Below are 21,162 nucleotides of genomic sequence, written 5' to 3' on the forward strand. Positions count from 1 at the left end.
CCTGCAAGTTTTCTCTCTTCAGGTAATTCTTCAGTTCTCTTTTGAAGGCTTTGATTGAATCTGCCTCCACCACACCCTTTGGCAGTGCATTCCAGATCCTAACCACTCACTGTGTAAAAATATTTTTCCTCATGTCATCACACGTTGCCGTTGCATTGTTTGCCAATTACCTTAAATTGGTGCCCTCTGGTTCTGGATCCTTCTGTCAAAGGGAACAGCTTCTCTCTATACACTCTGTCCAGGCCCCTCATGATTTTGAACACCTCCAACAAATTGCCTCTTAATCTTTGTGTCCCCAAGGTGAACAGCCCTAGCTTCTTCAACCTATCAACATAACTGAAAATCCATATCTCTGGAACCATTCTCATGATTTTTTTCCACATCCTCTCCAAAGCCTTCAATCCTTCCTAAAATGTGATGCCCAGAACTGAACACAATATTCCAGTTGAGGCAGAGCCAGTGTTTTATACAGGTTGATCATAACTTCCTTGCTTTTGTATTCTATGTCCCTAATTATAAAGCTTTTATTAACCGCTTTCTCAACCTGCCCTGTCACCTTCAATGATTCGTGCACAGGATCCTCTGCTCTTGAACCCCCTTTAGAATTGAATCTTTCATTTTACATTGTATTTATTATATATTCTGTTGATGGAGTGAGATGAATAAAGATGGGAGAAGGCATGTGTGGGGCATAAATGCTGGCATAGACCAATTGGGCTTAATAACTATAAATACAGTGCAACACTATGTAATTCTACATAAGGATCTCTCTTCAATTTCAAAAGGGAGCCAGACTGAATATGAACTGTAGTATGGCTGGATTGCAGATATCCGTCTGAGCCTCCTCTGTACCTGCAATTGACAATGATGCCTCAGTCCTGCTGCCAAGTGTCAAGTTTTAAATGCAGTTGGCAGCCTCTGCACTGTCCAAACAAGTAACCTAACTGCTCAGAGTTTTAATAAGTGTCTTTCTTTAATCTGACACTCCACCCCCTTCAGGTCCTGTACAACTGATGCCAGGCATTGGGATAGAGCAAGTTTTTAAATAGCTGGGAAATACTGTTGGAAATTGTTTTAAAAACTAGTACACATGGCACTGCAAAGCAGCTTCACCATTTCAGGAATTACAAATATAATGCAGCTGGAAACTTTGTGCAAATGTTTGAGACTGAACTGGTCTTGGACATCACACCAAATATTTCTGCTGCCGAGTCCTTCAGCTGATCTCCCTACAGATTTGGCCTGCACATGAAAGCCAACAGCAATCCCAAGCAGAGATCATTTACTCAAGTTGGGATTTTGGACAACATGACTCAGGCCAGCATGAAACTGAAAGATCAGAGTCGTTATAAACCTATAAGCTATTCCCTCAAAATGGTACCCATCTGCAAGCCACAGACATTCAAGGTCATTCAATGCACAGCCTGCTTTTCACAAGCAGGATGGTTGGGACCCTGCATGTTTTACAGATGTGTCATAAGTAGGAAATTGGGCTTACAGCCCATCATCAGTTCAACAAGACACTATTAACACACATAAGATGTTAAGACAGTGCACTCAGATACATTTCCTGAAGTACCATGCATTATTTACAGGCCATAAGATATAGGAGCAGAAGCAGGCCATTCAGCCCATCGAGTCTGCTCCGCCATTCAATAAGATCATGGCTGATCCGAAGATCCTCAACTCCACTTTCCTGCCTTTTCCCCATAACCCTTGATTCCCTTACTGATTAAAAATCTGTCTATCTCAGCCTTGAATATACTTAACAACCCAGCCCCTACAGCCCTCTGCGGTAAAGAATTCCACAGATTGACTACCCTCTAAGAGAAGAAATTCCTCATCTCGGTTTTAAATGGGCGACTCCTTACTCAGTTTACGCCCTCTGGACCTAGACTCTCTCACAAAGGGAAACAACCTCTCAACATCTACCCTGTCAAGCCCCCAAGTATCTTATATGTTTCAATAAGGTCGCCTCTCATTCTTCTAAACTCCTCACCACTTGCCTTCCCACCTATTTTTGTCATCCGCAAACTTGGCAATAATACATTCATTTCCCTCATCCAAGTCATCAATACATATTGTAAATAATTGTGGCCCCAGCACTGATCCCTTTGGCACTCCACTAGTTACAGGTTACCATACTGAAAATGCCTCCCCGTATCCCAACTCTCTGTCGTTTATTAGTTAGCCAGTCCTCTATCCATGCTAATATACTATCCCCAACATAACTTATCTTATTAAGTAGCCTTATGTGTGGTACCTTATCGAACATCTTTTGGAAATCCAAATATATTACATCTACTGGTTCCTCTTTATCTATCCTGCTTGTTATCTCCTCAAAGAATTCTCATAAATTTGTCAGGCATGATTTCCCCTTCATGAAGCCATGCTGACTCTGCTTGATTAGATTCTGTATTTCTAAATGCTCTGCTATTACGTCCTTTATAAGAGACTCCAACATTTTCCCAATGAAGGATGTTAACTGGCCTATAGTTACCTGTTTTTTGTCTCCCTCCCTTTTTGAATAAGGGTGTCATATTGGCAGTTTTCCAATCCTCTGGGACTTTTTCAGAATCTAAGGACTCTTGGAAGATTACTACCAGTGCATCCACTATCTCTGCAGCTATTTCCTTTAATATCCTAGGATGCAACCCACCAGGTCCAGGGCACTTATAAGCCTTTAGCCCCATTAGTTTCCCTAGTACTTTTTCTCTAGTGATAGTTATTGTATTTATTTCTTCCCCCCCTTCCTTTTGTCCTGTGATTATTTAGTATTTTTGGTATGCTATTAGTGTCTTCTGCCATGAAGACTGATGCAAAGTATTTATTCAACTCCTCTGCCATTTCCTTGTTCCCCATTATTTCCCCAGTCTCATTCTTTAAGGGGCCTATACTGACTTTGGCCTCTCTCTTCCTTTTTATATATTCAAAGAAGTGCTTACTGTCCGTTTTTATATTACTTGCTAGTTTACCCTCAAAGTTTATTTCCTCCCTCTTTTTTTTTTGGTCATCTTCTGTTGGTTTTTAAAACTTCCCCAATCCTATGGCTTACCACTAATCTTTGCCACATTGTATTCTTTTTCTTTCACTTTGATACTATTCTTAACTTCCTTGGTTAACCATGATTGGTTTATCCCCCTCCTACAATCCTTCTTCCTCACTTGGATATATCTTAGTTGTGAGTCATGAACTATTTTCTTAAACGCCTGCCATTGTTCATCAACTGTCTTTTCTGCTAAGCTCCTTTCCCAGTCCACTCCAGCCAACTCTACCCTCATTTCTTTGTAATTACCCTTATTTAAGTTTAGCACAGATGTTTCCAGACTAAGTTTCTCTCTCAAACAGAATGCTAAATTCTACCATGTTATGGTCACTGTTTCCTAGGGGATCTTTTACTCTGAGATCATTTATTAAACTTGCCTCATTACACATTACCAGGTCCAAAATAGCCTGATCCCTGGTTGGATCCACAACATATTGTTCTAGGAAACAGTCCCGAATACACTCTATGAATTCTTGCTCGTGGCTACCTCTGCCAATTTGATTTTCCCAATCTACATGGAGATTAAAGTCACCCATGATTAATATACTGCCTTTTTTACATGCCCTCATTATTTCCTGATTTCTCTGTCTGACAGCATAGCTACTGTTAGGGGGTCTATAAACTACGCCCACCAGTGTCTTCTTCCCCTTGTTATTTCTTACCTCCACCCATGTGGATTCCACATCTTCTGATCCAAGATCATTTCTTGCTATCGTACTTATTCCATCTCGTACTAACAAAGTTACCCCATCACCCTTTCCTTCCTGCCCATCCTTCCAAAATGTCACATACCCCTGAATATTTAGTTCCCAGCTTTGATCTCCTTATTACCATGACTCCATAATGGTTATAAGATCATACCCATTAACCGCTATGTGTACTGTTAATTCATTAATTTTGTTCCGAATACTACGTGCATTTAAGTAAAGAGCAATTAACTTTGCCTTTTTACCATTTTTTCCACCCTGTGACCCTATTTGCTGCTTTTTTAAAATGTTTAAATGTACCCATTAGGTAATGGGTATGATTACTCAAGTAGCTGCCCTGCAATGCTGCCATATCTTTTTGCTTTGTAAGCCGACTTATCCCCTCTCCAGAACCCTCCCCACCCCCCCCTTTATTTAGTTTAAAGCCCTCTCTACAGCCCTAGTTATTCAATTCGCCAGGACACTGGTCCCAGCATGGTTCAAGTGAAGCCACCAGAACAGCTCCCTTCTACCTCAGTACTGAGGCTAGTGCCCCATGAACTGAAACCCATTCCTCCCACACCAATCTTTGAACCATGCATTTAACTCCTTGACTATAACGAACCGTGGTTCAGGTAGTAATCCCGAGATTATTACCTTGGAGGTTCTGCTTTTTAATTTAGCTCCTAACTGTACAAATTCTTTCAGCAGAACCTCCTTTCTAGTCCTATCAACGTCGTTGGTACCAATGTGGATGACAACTGGATCCCTCCCCTCCCACTCCAAGTTCCTCTCCAGTCCTGAGGAGATGTCCTTAACCCTGGCACCGGGCAGGCAACACAGCCTTTGGGGCTGCAGAGAACAGTATCTATCCCCCTAATTATACTGTCCCCTACCACTACTGCTTTCCTATTTCCTCTCCCCACTTGAATGGCTCCCTGTACCATGGTGCCATGGTCATTTCGTTCATTCTCCCTACAGTCCCTGCTCTCGTCCACACAGTTTGCAAGAACCTTGTAACTGTTGGACAATTTCAGGGACTGAGGCTTCTTGAACGCTGCCCCCTGGGTCCCCATACCTGCCTCACCTGCAGTCACATCCTCTTGTCACTGATCACAGACCAAATTCGAATTATCCAACCTGTGGGGTGTGACTGCCTCTTGGAGCAAGTGTCCAGGTAACTTTCCCCCTCCCTGATGTGGCGCAATGTCTGCAGCTCAGACTCCAGCTCCTTAACTTGGATCTGAAGTTTCTCAAGCTGCAAACACTTAGTACAGATGCGTTTGCTCTGGATCACCTTGGTGTCCAGCAGCTCCCACATGCCACAGCAGCAACACATTGTCTGTCCTGCCATCACTATCTTATTTTATTTTATTTATTAATTAATTACTGTAGCACCCCTGCTCTTTACACTTTATTGAATTTAATTATTTACAACAGTATCGATCTTATACTTAACAGGCTATTTTTAAGAAAGAGAAAATAAAAACTAGAGATCTAAACACTAACTATAGACCTTAATTTTAATCTAAAGATTAGAAATACTCACCAATCACCTGCTCTCTGCGCTCTTTTTAAAATAAGTCTCCCCGCTCTGTTTTAAATACAGTCCACACGCTCACCCGCTCTCTGTTTTAAATGAAGTCCACGAGTGCTCTTGCTGTAAATGGCCCCACTGCTTTTCTCAAGTGCTCTTGCTGTAAATGGCCCTGCTTGCTTTTTACAAGTGCTCTCTCTCTCTGTAAATGGCCCCACTGCTTTTCTCAAGCGCTCTGGCTGTAAAAAAGACATACTTGTAGTAGGACCATGCACTATTTACAGCCACACTTGCAGCAGGACAGTGCAACATTTATACACTTCTGTTGGTACTGTGTACTATTTAAAGGTGCAAAAGTAGGACAGTTCACTATTTACTGTCGCATTTCCTGTGATCACTGCCTATTTACAGGCACAGTTCCAGTACAGCAGTGTACTATTTACACATTTAAGGTGGACTGTGCATTATTTACAGGCACAGTTCCAGTACGGATATAAATTGTAGGACAATGAGTTATTTCTGGATCTACAGCCTGTAGTACCAGTTAAGTCAGGGGTCGGCAACCTGCGGCTCATTTAAGGACTGATGTGGAACCCATTTTTTCTCCATCAATTTTTAGAAAACAGTTATCTAAATATGTTTCTAATTTAAAAAGAATATCTGATATCTAAAAATCCCCTTGCAATGGATATTTTAACAGATAACAGCTAGAACTTGTTAAATGTTTAATCACAAAAATGACATTCTATTGGATCAAAAGTTGTAAATTACAGTTGCACTGTTTTGCCAAGCATAAGGACATGTGCCATCAGGTTAATGGACTATGTATCACCTGCTAACTGATCATGCAAGTCGCTTGCATAGACGTGTCCATCAATAATAATAATCAATACATCAATGTGAAGGCATTGGAGAGAATACAGAGGAGGTTCACAAGAATGATTCCAGGGATAAAGAACTGTAGCTATGAGGATGGATTGGAGAGGACTGTTTTCCTTGGAGAAAAGGCCAAGAGGAGACTTGATAGAGGTATTCAAGATCTTGAGGGGTGTGGACAGGGTAAATAGTGAGAAATTGTTTCCACTCAAGAGACCATCAAGAACTAGAGGGCACAGATTCAAAATAATTGGCAAAAGGAGTAAAATGATGTGAGGAAGAATTTTTTCATCCAGAGGGTGGTTAAGAGTCTGGAACGAACTTCCTGAGATGGTGGTGGAGGCAGGTTCGATCGAGGTATTCAAAAGGGAATTGGATTGCTATCTGAAAAGAATGAATGTGCGCGGTTACGGGGATAAGGCAGGGGTGTGGGACCAGCTAGAATGCTCTTTCAGACAGCCAGTGCAGACTTGATGGGCTGAATGGCCTCCTTCTGCACTGTAAAGATTCTGTGAATAAAGGAACTAACTGTGGTCCTTGTTTTGAGGCTGTTTTGTTTTAATTTTTTTTCCTCAGGAAGCAGAAGTTGCAACATTCATCAATAGTACTGTGCAGAATATTAAAGTCAACAGACTGTTTCTAAAACTGATTAGCATTTTAATTTAATTAGGAAAAAAAATTGACATATCTAGAGGGGTTGAAATGACTACAAAGAAATGTGCCTACCTTAATTCTTTATTATGACTGGCATTTGAGCAACAGCATTGTGGTTCTTAAGAGTGTTTTTAGGTACATTTTTAAAATGGTTCCTCATGCTATTCAAGTTAGAATCACATTCTTTGAAAAGAACATTTAACTTTTTATGTATACAGAGTATAATTGAATATACCACTCACACAAACTTGATTTTTAATTGTAAAGCACTTTATGTTTTGTTTACGTCCTCCAAGTTTCTCTCTCTCCCAAAAGTACTGATTCTCCCTGTAATGCACATTTTACCAGTGCTAATAAATTTCGATATCTCACACCACTGCCAATTCAAATATGTTATATGCAGCTATTAGCACCATTGTAGCTTAATCTCAGTCATATGACTTTCTAGTGAGAGTCGTTGGATCAGGAACAGGAACTCTGCTTTATACATTTCCTCTCTTCAATCCAGGGGTTCTGAGGCCAATTAGAGAGCATCACTCATTACCCCAGCTGGGCCAGCTATACTGAGAGTTTAAGAAACGTTTGATTAAATTTAAACCAGGAGTTTAGAAAAACACCTAGAGAGATGCTGGGAACAGTACCTGGAGATGAATGTAATGGTCCTAGGACCAACACCATGTACAAAGTCATAATTTTTGGACCACAAATTCCCAGTTTAATCAGTGTCTGTACCGTTACCTGCAAAAATATTTCTCTACAGAGAGCTACAACTTCTAAATGGACATCCCTAGCTCCAATAGTTTCACCTTAAGAAATATGAATTTGACATTTCATGTCATGACATGTGGAAATCCTTTACATAACAGACGCACAAGGATCTGGCATGTTAAAGGCTGGATAGCAACAGGTTAATGCGAGAGCAGCTAGTTGTTGGCTGATATGCGTCTGCTCATGCAGTGGCCATGGGTAATGAAAATGAAGAATGAAAGTGTTGATTGAGAGTGTGAGCGCGCTTACCAGCTGTCAGCACCAGCCTCACTCTGAAACCTCTTACATCCAATCAGGCCGTGCATGAAACTGCAAAATCCTCACAAGTATCCTCCTAGGGAACAAACACTCAAAATTACACACATACCAATGACTGCTGTGTCTCCAGCTCTCTCTCACACCCAACAGCTGTCACCAGGGAACCTAAATCAGACTGGAAGGAACTGTCCCGTCCAGGGTTGGGAGGCCTCCTCTGAACCCATCCTCCCACCCCCAAACTCACTCACTCCCCCACCCAACCGTCCCAAAGCACTAGCTTGACTCACTCTCAGCTGCTACCAGCTGTACGTCAACAGTATTTGGGTTACCTTAAATTTCAACACAATTGTCCACTGGATCGTTATAGTGAACCTAGGCGGCTCACTCCAGCGTACAGTACTGACACTCGCGAACTCACTCACCCAGCATAGAACAGTGCTGGGTTTTCAGTCTCAAATTGTTTCTACCAATACAGAGAAAAAAAGAAACCAGAGACAAGCACGGCCGTAATGAGTTAGCCTGATTATAGTCCACAATAAAAATATTGGAGAATGGCAGACACCAGGGATTGAAGCAATTTATGTTGTAATTTCAGATTCTCATCACAAGGCATGCCACTGAATAAGGCTAGCTGGCTACTCAACAGAAATACCTCCTCCCTTGGGCTGGTGCACGCTGACTCTGTAGCTTGTTCCAATCTTACCCCCGTCATTTCAACGAGAAATTAAACTTTTATTAAAGTTCCCCGATATCTCTGAGTAAATTGCTGTTTGTGATCTAGCGTCGATGCAGAAAGATCAGAAAACTCCTGCTTCAAACCCTGGTCTCTGCTGTGTTATTCTGAATGCAGAGTGGGGCAGTGAGCAGAGTCGCAGCCCAGTGTCCTTAGAAAGAGGTGGCTTTACTGCGAGTGTAATGGGGATTCCTGGGCATGATGCGCAGACCCTGTAAGAGTTTATCTAAGCCCTTAAGCATTGTAGGTGGGTTCAGAACTATCTGTTCTAGCTAGTGGGTCTCCCGTTGTGAAGCTTACAGATCAGTTTTGCTGCTGTTGGGAAATATGTGAACATGGGAATTTAAGCATAATGGAACAAATAGGTTAAACTGCTTATGAAATGGCATTTATATGGAATTTTTAAGTATGTTTTATAGAAAGATAAATTCTGTAATTCCAGCCTAATTTCAACTCCAATTATTGACCCATGCACTGTAAGCACCAAATTCACCAGGTCATTACCAGAAATCTGTACTTCCATGTAACCTGTGCAATAAATTTGTATAGAATTTACAGCTTCTGCTGAATCTTTTAATATTTTAGGGTGATGTTGGGGCTGGACCACTGGGCTGGGCGGAAGCAGCAATGGGAGAGAGAGAGAGACAGGTGGAACGTTGCTAGATGGGAAGATATCAGCAGAGCAGTGGCAGATGAAATGGAACCATTAGAAACACAATGCTGTGTCTATTGTATGGAAATCAGTGATTTGTAGGGGGGATAGGGGGATGACACCTCTACCTCCTTGCCCCTCATTCCCTGCTCTTTCAATTCAACTGGGGTAGAATAAAATATTCTCAATGGTTGAATATTCTACCAACACTCACACGAGTATTGTATTTCACTGCACAGATGCCATCATTCCCGGCAGCCCGTCTTGAATCACCAGGATAATTCTGTCCTGAATGATCCCAATGGTAATTGGCCTTGTATTTTTTGGCTTGTAATAATTGGCCAGGTAATCCAAAAGTACAATGAATTCCTCCAGTGCATGGGGGATGGGGAAAGGTATTTGGATGAAAGTTTGATTATAAACAGAATCCTGATGAAACGCAACTCAGTTTCCAAGAAATGTTCCCTCTTGTTCAGGGTCACTAAGCCAAGTAACAGTTTGAAAGTCTCAAGACGTAGCTCACCAAGTCATTCAATAACTCAATCAAAATTCTTGCTGAAATGCAGCTCCACAAGCTTCAAACACATTTCCGGTAGCTCATACAAGTGACCATTTTCAGATGTCGGTCCTGTTGGTTGGAATTTTGGGCTTAATCCTGCCCTCACCAGTGCCAGGTAGTGGTCAGGCACAGGAACTTGAACCCAGACCTGCTGAGGTCAATTCGAGCACTCAACTGCCATCATTAACGCAGCAGACGGAAGTGAATAAACCCAGCACCTTCTTGCTCAATACAACTCAGTGCCATAATGAGAAATTGGGAGAGCTTAAAATGAATTTCTCGTTGACAAATGGAACCAGTTTCCCCTACTTCTCAGTTAGCTGATGTGCCAGACAAGAAACTCAGCCCAAAGAGGCTGAGTACTAAATAGCAGTCGAGGCAACACTTAGGGAGGCACAGCTGAGGGGCAGCGAATACACCAACAAACATATTTTCTTTAGTAGATTATTAGCAGTAAAATAAATCACTACTAGGGACAATGTCAAAGTAAGGCACATCTCTGCTTCAATTAGTCTCAAATAAATTGATCAAAATGTTGCAGCAGATTAATGTTCTGCAAAGAGTCCATTACAGCTGAACCTGCAAAAAGGTCAGGAAGAAAGGTAAGATTTCCACAGCAAGCTGCAGCCTGCACAGCACTTTGTGGCAGAATCTCAGCATCACAGGTGCTGTCCTTATGCTTCAGTCTCAGACACAGAAGGGCAGGCAATGACCATCTCCAAGAGTTTGTTTAACCAGCTCCCCTTGATATTCAATAGCATTACCATCTTTTGAGACCCCATCAACATCTTGGGGGGTCACTGTTGACCAGAAACTCAACTGGACCAGCCGTATAATACGCTGGCTACTAGAACAGGTCAGAGGCTGCGTATTCTGTGGTGAATAACTTACCTCCTGGCTCTCCAGAGCCTCTTTACCACTTACAAGGCAAGAGTCAGATGTGTGTGGGAATATTTGCCACTTGTCTGGATATCAATCAAGAAACTCAATAACACCCAGCGTAAAGCAGTGCACTTGATTGTCACCCCATCTACCTTAAGCACTCACTCGCTCCACTACCACTGGACCATGGAGAGAATGTGCACCATCTACAGGTTGCACTGCAGCAATTCCCTAAAGCTTTGATGGCACTTCCCAAACCTGTGACCTCCATGACCTAGAAGGACAATGGTAGCAGATGCATGGGAATATTTTCACCTCTAAGTCACACACCAGCCTGACTTGGAAATATATTGCTTTTCCTTCATTATTGCTGGATCAAAATCATGGAATTCCTGACCTAACTGCACTGCAGTAGCATCTTCAACACATGAACTGCAGCTGTTCAAGAAAGTAGCTTACAAACCTTCTCAAGGACAACTACAGGTGGGCAATAAATGTCGGTCTTGCCAGCAATGTACACATCCCAAGAATTAACAAAATAAAACACAGCAACCTTCTTTGATCTTATGAAAGAGTCCTAGCAAGGGCCCATTAGTCCAAAAGCTAAGGGGTCTCTACTTGCAATCAAGCTGGATTCTGCTTGAACTCTTTAGTTACTAGCAAACCTGGATAGACTGCTACACCAGACATAACCCCCAGAACTGACTCGGAGGGATGAGAAGCCTGGGTTTTGTGTTCCATTGCTGCTTCTGAATTTGACACAGGTCAACATTTCCTTTCCTAAGAAAATGAAACTGTTGATAAACAAGCAGCTTCTCCAGTTCAACACAGGTAAACCTGAAGTGATCACTGCCTTCCTCCCCATTAGAGTATTGAGACTATAGTTCCCAATTCCATCAACCTTGTTCAGGCTGAACTCAACAGTCACAGCTGATTGTAAGGGGATTGATTTACTTCCCCAAGACAACAAACTCCTGTTGAATTGCTCCAGGTCTCACCAGTTCCAATATCAACAGCATTAAGAAATCAACCTGTCACCAAATCTCATGATTTGTGTTTTCTTTTGCGGATCTCCTCCCTTTTATCCCCTCCCACTTGAAGGTGAAGTGTAGTACTACTAACTGAGTACTTTTCTCTCAAGAGCCATTTGCCATGTGAGCTGAGACCGTGAGTGTCAGCAAGTTATTCAACTAGGGGGAGCACCACAACTGAACACAATTGCAGCCTTTCCCACAGTTCACCAAAGTCACTGTATGGTGATCAGGGGTGGGGTCCCTGGCTGACTGTCCCCTTGTGATCCCTGTCCTCAGCTGAAATGAGTCAGCACAGGTTGGAGTTCGGACCAGGGCCAATTATGTATTGTACGCTTTGTACCATTCTAAGCAGTGCTTTCACCAACTCAGGCAGCAGGGAACCTACAACAGTTTTAATTCAGAAAAAAGCTTTGTGGAGCAAGAAAATAAACCTGAATATTGTACTTTGAATCTCCATGCTGGGCAGTATTTGCTATTGAGATGCTATGCCTCAGATTTTGCCCGTCTCCAAAAGCATGTACTGTAGGGAAACGAATGCAGTAATTAGTCAACCAGAAACTTACAGATTGCAAGAGCAGAGCTAGAATGCATGATAATACAGTGGGACAGTCCAATGAGCCATCTCTGTCTTCTCAGACCTGCTCCAACCATCCAAATCTCTCCATTCCATTCCACAACCTGTGATTCAACTCTCCCATTTTATTTTCACTTAAGAGCTCACCAGGGGAGACTTTTAGGTAAATAGCACCGATTTTATTATAAATACAAATTAATAGGAAATAAAACAGCAATAATAAGATAACATTCTCTGTACAGACCGCAAGCTGGCACAGAGGATTCAAACAAAAATATTTTAAAATCATATAAAGTGGTAGAACAAATTGGCAAGAAGTTTCTTGTGCAATTCTCACTGCAGTATGCACGTAGGCAAAGATTGTGCTGAAAGCACAGGCAGGATCCTAGAGTGCAACTTCCAATCCTGCATCCTCACCCCGTGGTACAGATAGAGGCCTTTGGCCAATCTTCACCAGACCTCAGGCTGTAGCAATGCTCACCAACACTCTGCGACACCTCATCCCTGGAGTGCTTTCTTGAATCCATTCCCTTCAAACACCCAAAACACATGAATGCTGAGTGCCCCAGGGTAAAGAAGAAAGCATGAACATTCTGCTTTCTGCTGGGCACTGTCAACCCATAGTAACTTGATATTCATCAACACACAATCCCGTTTGAAGCAAAAGATGCAACTCAGCAGCTCATAATTAGATTAAAAATATAGGCCTCCTCCCCCTTTCAAATGCAACATTAACCCTTTAACACTAGCTCCCAATCTCTGTTCCTTTACTGTAACAGTAACATGATTCAGCACCATCAGTCGCTGTGCTGTGTCTGAACGCACAGCTGGCTTCAGTGTTTTGTGTCAGCTCATTCCAGCAGGATGATCCTGCTCTTATTTCACTATAATGGAGAGGAATTCCAATGAAAAGTCCCCAAACTGGTCAGGCAGATGACTGCAGACAATAACACATTTCCAGGTTCTTACAGCCCATTTGCCGAGCAATCCAGCACTGATTCTTCATAGGACCCATGCACTTGTACACATGGAGTCAATCTGTTTCTGAGAACTTGGCTCAAGTGACATTTCCGGCCATGAGAACTGCATGCAAAATGTCACCGAGTCAGGCAGCTAAACATTCCCACAAGTTGTAGCCTCTGTTTCAGTTCATGCTTAAGATGAGGTCATGGATAAGAGGGAAATGGATAGATGCATGAGAGGTGGACTCAAACATGACAGGCATGGCATTAATTCACACCATCATTAAGGGACCCCTCCTACCAGGTTGGCTTCTGTTTTCGCTCCCTGAGAAATTTTACGCTGGTGCCCAGGCAGCTGTGTTGTGTCTGGGTCCAAGAAACCACGCCTGTCAATTAAACTGGGGAGCAAAGAGAGAAAGTAGTGAGTAATCTACAGCCATGCATCAATGAAAATATTAAAGTACTGGTCAGTATATTCATACAAACTTAATTTGCATACAAACTTAAGCTGGCTAAGCAGTTCCCAAGATATAATCTGGGGCATTTCTTTAGAGATTTTCTCCATAAGAGAAATAAGAATAGGATAAGAAAAGCCATTCGGATATTCAACCTCATCCTTGTAGTGTACTAACTCCCTCAATGAAGCCCATCCTTCGGCTACCCCAACTCTTCCGTCAAAGCCCATCCTTCTAATAACCCAACATTTCCATTGAATCCCATCCTTCTGATACTGCAACATTTACATAGAAGCTCATCTCTCAACTTGCCCAGCCTAAGCTCCACTGATGATTGTGTGTTCAATACCTTGGCAATTATTCCAGATATTTTCCATTCTCCACAAAGAAATTTTTGTGCCTGTTCTGAATTTACTTTTCACAAGCAGTGACTGGCAAAAGCAGACAGTGTTGCAGAGGGGGGAAAGCAATATTGATATACCACTGTCTGCAGAGGGACGGCAGTGCTGATAAGTCAGGGAGATGGGTCATTGTTGACTGATGGGGCAGCACAAGTGCATTACACTGGAGTTTAATTATTCCTTTGTGCTTGTTGGAAATAATACTGCAGGCATTTACAATTTATTCTTTTCCTTATTCAATCCTCTGATTCAAGAACTATTAATGCATTTGCTATTTAAAATTGTGATGCATAAATACAGAAATAAATAAGCATTTAGTTCTCCTCCAATCCAGAGTCAAATACTCCTTTCAAGAACTTCAATTCTTGTCCATTAATCCAGATCAGCGGGAAATACCGAACAAATCTCACTGTGCTGCAGCATTAGCACAAAGTACTGTGCAGCACTGCACAAACACTGAGTGCAGGTTTTGCCAGAATTCAGTGAAAGGAATAAAGCAATGGGAGCAGAGAAAGACACAGATAGACAGACAAACATACATAGGGGGTGAAGAGAGAGAGAGAGACGGAGAGGGCGGGCCTACAGACACAGTGGGCCTAACAGACACACAGATAAGGGACCTAAGGGAATGGGAGAAAGAAAATGATTGAGGGAGAGACACACAGACAAACATACAAGGAGATGGAGGGGAGAATGAGAGACTGATTTGTAGGTTTCTATCTCTACCTGGGTGGCATTGGTCCACACAAGACTGCACAGCAGTTAGTGATGATACTGTTGTAACTATAAGGATTAGTGCTTTCCTCTGAGCTTCGTTTACTGGACCACGAACCTTTAATCTGTCAAAACATTAAAGCACAGAGCATCACACAAAGGGCAGGATCAAAACACTCGTGTCACAATTTCTGCTTTTAAAGTACATTTCTTTCCAATGCTTCTTTGCAGAGCTATCCCTTCTGTGCAAACTCCATCAGTTAGCAACTGCAGGAAACACCCTGAGATACATCACTCCAGTCAAGTGATGGTTGATGTTTAGCCAAAAACGAACATACAAATGAGGAGAAGTAGGTCACTCGGCCACTCGAGCCTGCTCTGCCATTCAATAAGATCATGACTGATCTAATTTCAACCTGAATGCCACATTCCTGCCTCCGCCCCCCCGATAACCTTTCACCCCCTTGTTTATCAATAATCTATCTACCTCTGTCTTAAAGATACTCAAAGACTCTGCCTCAAAGATACTCAAAGACTCTGCCTCAAAGATACTCAAAGACTCTGCCTCAAAGATACTCAAAGACTCTGCCTCAAAGATACTCAAAGACTCTGCCTCAAAGATACTCAAAGACTCTGCCTCAAAGATACTCAAAGACTCTGCCTCAAAAATACTCAAAGACTCTGCCTCAAAAATACTCAAAGACTCTGCCTCAAAAATACTCAAAGACTCTGCCTCAAAAATACTCAAAGACTCTGCCTCAACAACTTTTTGAAGAAGAGAATTCCAAAGTCTCTCAACCCTCAGAAAAAAATTTTCCCATCTGAGCGACCCCTTACTTTTAAACAGCGACCCCTAACTGATTTCTTCTCCACCGATGCTGCCAGACCTGCTGAGTTTTTCCAGGTAATTCTGTTTTTGCTTTGGATTTCCAGCATCCGCAGTAGCTTTTAGCTTTTTGTTTTGACCCCTAATTCTAGTTTATCCCACAAGAGGAAACATCCTTTCCACATCCACCCTGAGAAGTCTCTTCATGCTTTATACGTTTCAATCAAGTTGCTTCTTATTCTTCTCAACTCCAGCAGATACAAGCTGAGCTAATCCAGTCTTTCCTCAAAAAACCTGCCCATTCTGGTATTAATCTAGTAAACCTTCGCTGAGCTGCTTCCAAAGCTTTTACATCTTTCCTTAAATAAGGAGACCAATACTGTACAGAGTACTCCAGATGTGGCCTCACCAATGCCCTGTATAACCGAAGCATAACCTCCTGACTCTTGTATTCAATTCCCCTCGCAATGAATAACATTCTATTAGCTCTGCTAATTACTTGCTGTACCTGCATACTAACCTTTTACAATTCACGCATGGGGACACCTATCTGCATCTCAGAGCACTGCAATCTCTCACCATTCAGATAATATGCTTATTTTTTATTCATCCCGCCAAAGTGGACAATTTCACATTTTCCCATATTATACTCCATTTGCCAGATCCTTGCCCAATCATCTAACCTATCTCTATCTTTTTGCAGACCCCTTATGCCCTCTTCACATCTTACTTTCCTACCTATCTTTATCATCAGCAAATTTAGCAACCATAACGTCGGTCCCTTCATCTAAATCATTTATATAAATTGTAAAGAGTTGAGGCCCCGGTACTGATCCCTGTGGCACACCACTTGTTACATTCTGCCAACCAGAAAATGACCCATTTATGCTTACTATGTTCCCTGTTAGCTAGCCAATCTTCTATCCATGCCAATATGTAATCCCATACACCATGAGCTTTTATTTTCCGCAATAACCTTTGCAGCATTTAATCCTCTCTACATTCAGTGCCAGCATCACATAGCAAGGGGTCCACTGAACACTCGCAGGGCAGATATAGTACAGGTTAGATACAAAGTAAATCTCCCTCTACACTGTTCCATCAAATACTCCCAGGCCAGGTATGGCAAGGGTCAGATAGACAGCAAAACTCCTTTCACACTGTCACATCAAACACTCACATGGATAGCATAGAAGAAATGATGAGTTTAGTTCTCTACACAAATAAAGCACGGCAGCTCCCACTACATTCCTCTAAATCTACAGCCACAACTGCATCAATGTGACAGTTCCATTTCCTAAGTAAGACACTCCATGGTTTCTCTGAAATTGTCAATTAGAGCATAACTAGGTACAACCTAATGATGAGAATCAGCAACTGAAAGCCATATAGAAAACACCTTTAGATATTCTCACGTCCATCTTATCAGTGACTTCCAGAAATATAACTAGATTAGTCAGACATACACTATCCTTAAGAAATGCTGACACTGTCTCTTGATGATTATAGTAATTTCCCCACAATTAATAAACTGACAGGTCTTTGGTTTTCTGGTTTCTCTCCTCCCTCTTTCATAAATTTGTGATTTTCCGATCCAAAGGCACAATCCCTGAACAGGTGAGGAAATTGCAAAATATTAAGGCTCACTCTGCAATTTCCTCACTTGTTTCTCTCAATTGGGATGGAAACCAGGAGATTCAGCCATTTACCTGCCTCAAGTCTCATTACTTCCATTATTTTCTTTTAAAAACTTATACTAATTCTGCTAAATTCCCCCTTCTTTTAATTTTAGGTTTCCGCTTACAGCCTATATTTTGTCTCCTTCGTCCATTTTGAAAATGGATATAACTTACTCATTTAACAGGTTTGCCATTTCATTATACTTTCACCTGCATCCACCTTTCATGGGCCCAGATTGCTCCTTACCACATTATTTTATCAGATTTAATAAACTCCTTGTTTGTTAGTTCCGATATCTCTTGCTAGTTTCGTTTTCATATTTCTTTTTTGCACCTCTTATTGCTTTCTTTGTATTCTCTTGTGTTTTATTGCTCCTCCAGTCTGCTGGATTTCTAGTTTTCCTTGCTTATGCGCACCGCCTTTTCTCTTACAATGCTGTCCATTAACTCATTTGTTGACCATCAATGCTTACCTACACAAGTGAAGCCATTGCCTTTTAGGGGTATGTGCTGCTTCTGTATCGTGCAAAACCTTAATGGTACTTACCATTGTTAGTCTGCACGTTTACTCATTAACAGTCCAGCCCAGTTTACCAAAGTCAATTTATTGCTTATTCATTCAAAGTATGCTTTACTTAATTTTAGAATAGACAGGCCAACAGATTGAGGGACCCTGACCAAGAGAGATTGAATGACAGCGAGGCCGAGACCAAGGGAGAAAGCCTGACTAACAGAGCAAGCAAGATAAACTAACAGCAAGACTGACTGACAGAGAACCCCAAAGTGAGCAAGTCCAACTGACTGACTTTTCATCCCACCAATGTGCAATTCAAACGCAAATTCTAGAGGTGCACTCAACTATTGCACTGCTCACTCAGCAATATTAGTAACAAGCGGACATGCAATCTATGTTTTTATAAATCCAGTAAACCAGCAAATTAAAGGAGACTCTAGAAGCTGAGGCATGTGTGTACAATGGCATTATAATTAGTACTGCTTCATCTCCCCAGTTATTTGCAATAAATCTACAAGCTCGTGGCAAAACTAGTTAAGTCGGTTGCAATCATGACTAAGGCTTCTAGTGGTTTGTGAGCAGCCTCAAACTGAGTGAACACCGACTGGCTCGACACATTAGCAAGCAGCTTTATTCACCCGTCTATATGGACTGCTGAGCTCCACTTCAATAATGGAAGCCATGGAGCTCACTCACCTAATTCGTGCACTTGCGCAGCATTGAAGAATGATCAGAATCATTAATTAACAAGCATTAATAGCAAAACATAAAATAATAAAAACATTTCTTCTGACAAATCAATATTATAAAAGTTTCTGGATATATAAAACTGGATGCCAGGATGTCTGTGTTATTAAATAGAACTGGCCAGAGGTGTGAAGATGTTTGTCTCCACCTTTACAATAAATCAAGACAGGTGTAGCTGGATGCTCTTCTGTGACCCATTTAATTGATCACACAGAAATAGTTGTGATGGAACAATAACAAGCAGAGCTACATTTACCAAAGCCAGACACCAGGTTCTGTTTTGTTCACTTACACACACGTGCACACACACGTCCACACGCGCACGCACACACGTCCACGCGCACGCACACATGTCCACGTCCACACACGCACACCCACGTCCACACATCTGTGTACTCACATCTTCGTTTGTTGTCAGGTTGGAAGCCACCAGATACGTGTGGAACCCTGAGAGGCCCAGAATGGACCAGACTGAGAAAAAACAGACCACCAGCTCAAGTGCGGTGAGTGGAGTCAAGGAAAAGATCCTCCCAGAGTTCAAACACAACCCAACCTCTCCCAATACCCATCCTCCGCCCCCTCACTGCACACCTCACCCACCTGTACACAGGTGAACCACTCAGATAACCATGCTGACCATGCAACCTCTCGGATTGCACTTTTTGGTTATATTAACAATTGCCTGAAAATGAGGAGGCAGGTAGGAGACCTGTATTCAGTACTCTGTCAGCTCTGTTCTGTACAAGCCCTGTGGTATTTATCTGCTCCAAGAACCACAACCTCCCAAAATCTGCCAGTTCAGCTTTAAAAAACTACAATCCTAAGTCTATGGTCTAAACAGAATTAAAACACTGATCCCTTCCCCAGCCCAGGAGGTAAAAGTACCACACGGTATAGTACTGAAACATACAGGACACATGGTGCCACATTTTATCACAGCTCTGTGCTGAGTTCACTGATGTGGCTGGCGAGTCATTTGGTTCACTGGAAACTACCCTCAATGTCCTGTAATAGGCGAGGGAGGATGCAGGAGGGGCAATCAGACAGTATCCCTGCTCCCAGTCACTCTTGTGTAGACACCCTCAAACATTCTACTGTTTCTCACTATCCAGACTCGTACATAAAATCAGCACTTGTGGTAATGCCGAAAGGACAAAACTCATGGAATGATACCCTAGCGAGAGTCAGTGCCCATGGAACGGTACCCCAGCAAGAGTCAGTGCTGATGGAACTGTACCCCAGCGAGAGTCAGTTAGTGTGGAACTGAACTCCAATGAGAGTCAGTGCTCAGGGCACTGCACCCTAGCGAGAGTCAGTGCTCAGGGCACTGCACCCTAGCGAGAGTCAGTGCTCAGGGCACTGCACCCTAGCGAGAGTCAGTGCTCAGGGCACTGCACCCTAGCGAGAGTCAGTGCTCAGGGCACTGCACCCTAGCGAGAGTCAGTGCTCAGGGCACTGCACCCTAGCGAGAGTCAGTGCTCAGGGCACTGCACCCTAGCGAGAGTCAGTGCTCAGGGCACTGCACCCTAGCGAGAGTCAGTGCTCAGGGCACTGCACCCTAGCGAGAGTCAGTGCTCAGGGCACTGCACCCTAGCGAGAGTCAGTGCTCAGGGAACTGCACCCTAGTGAGAGTCAGTGCTCAGGGAACAGCACTCTAGTGAGAGTCAGTGCTCAGGGAACAGCACCCTAGTGAGAGTCAGTGCTCAGGGAACTGCACCCCAGTGACAGTCAGTGCTCAGAGAACTGTACCCCAGTGACAGTCAGTGCTCAGGGAACTGCACCCCAGTGACAGTCAGTGCTCAGGGAAATGCACCCTAGTGAGAGTCAGTCTCTGTGGAACTGTACCCCAGTGAGATTCAGTGCCCAAGGAACTGTACCCCAGTGAGAGTCAGTGCTCAGAGTACTGTACCCTGGTGAGAGTCAGTGCCCAAGGAACTATACCCCAGTGAGAGCCAGTGCTCAAGGAACTGTATGTACCCTAGTGACAGTCAGTCTCTGTGGAACTGTATCCCAGTGAGAGTGTCCGTAGAACTGTGACAGAATGAGAATCGGCACCTTCAGGAAGAGGAAAGAAAATAAAAAATATAAACCAGAAACTAATATCAAAGTTAATATGGTAACCTCCCCTTTCCCAATCATATGATGCTCTTCCAAATTGGATAGCTATGCTAGTGACACCATGCAACAGCAATGGAAAGGATATCTTGCTGGAGTTTCCTGGAGTGCATTTAATAACCCAATGTTCTGAGATCCTGAGGGTGAAACAATGAGGAAGGTTAGTGAAATGTGGACAACTCATGCTAACAAAATACAACTATAGTGCAGTAAACATGGGAAAGTCAGTTGGTGCAATTCAAAAAGCAACTTCCTCTTGCCTCGTCTTCACTTGTGCATAAACTTTCATCCAAATGACATCAAAGCTCTCCCCTAGGTAGACTGTTAAGTATAAAGATTTACCTGGGTCATGTCTCCACCTCCGCCCACACCCAGCCAACTCTAACCCTGAAGCACGCGATGAAGAAACTCACCATCGACATTGTGTTTCACTTGTGCAATGTCTGTCACCTGTTTAATCAGAGTGCTCGTCAATTCATTTCTATTGGGA

General features: G+C 42.7%; 1 protein-coding gene across 7 annotated transcripts in view; it reads right to left on the reverse strand.

The window, feature by feature from the left end:
- The window catches only part of LOC144696035 (palmitoyltransferase ZDHHC18-like), a 313,950-nt gene that overhangs the window by 283,478 nt on the left and 9,310 nt on the right, over positions 1-21,162 (reverse strand). For 4 of the 7 annotated variants that reach the window (XM_078567230.1, XM_078567228.1, XM_078567224.1 and 1 more), the window contains exons 5-8: positions 20,761-20,809; positions 18,958-19,060; positions 14,804-14,916; positions 13,523-13,619 (exon numbers count right to left, since the gene is read on the reverse strand). In XM_078567230.1, the coding sequence (XP_078423356.1) occupies positions 13,523-13,619; positions 14,804-14,916; positions 18,958-19,060; positions 20,761-20,809 (362 nt within the window). Of the gene's footprint in view, positions 1-6,725; positions 7,902-13,522; positions 13,620-14,803; positions 14,917-18,957; positions 19,061-20,755; positions 20,810-21,162 lie in introns of those variants that run through there. The other 3 variants (XM_078567227.1, XM_078567226.1, XM_078567225.1) reach the window with 3 other exon arrangements.

The sequence above is a fragment of the Cetorhinus maximus genome, chromosome 21 (genome assembly GCF_964194155.1).
Source record: "Cetorhinus maximus chromosome 21, sCetMax3.hap1.1, whole genome shotgun sequence".
Taxonomy (NCBI): Eukaryota; Metazoa; Chordata; class Chondrichthyes; order Lamniformes; family Cetorhinidae; genus Cetorhinus; species Cetorhinus maximus.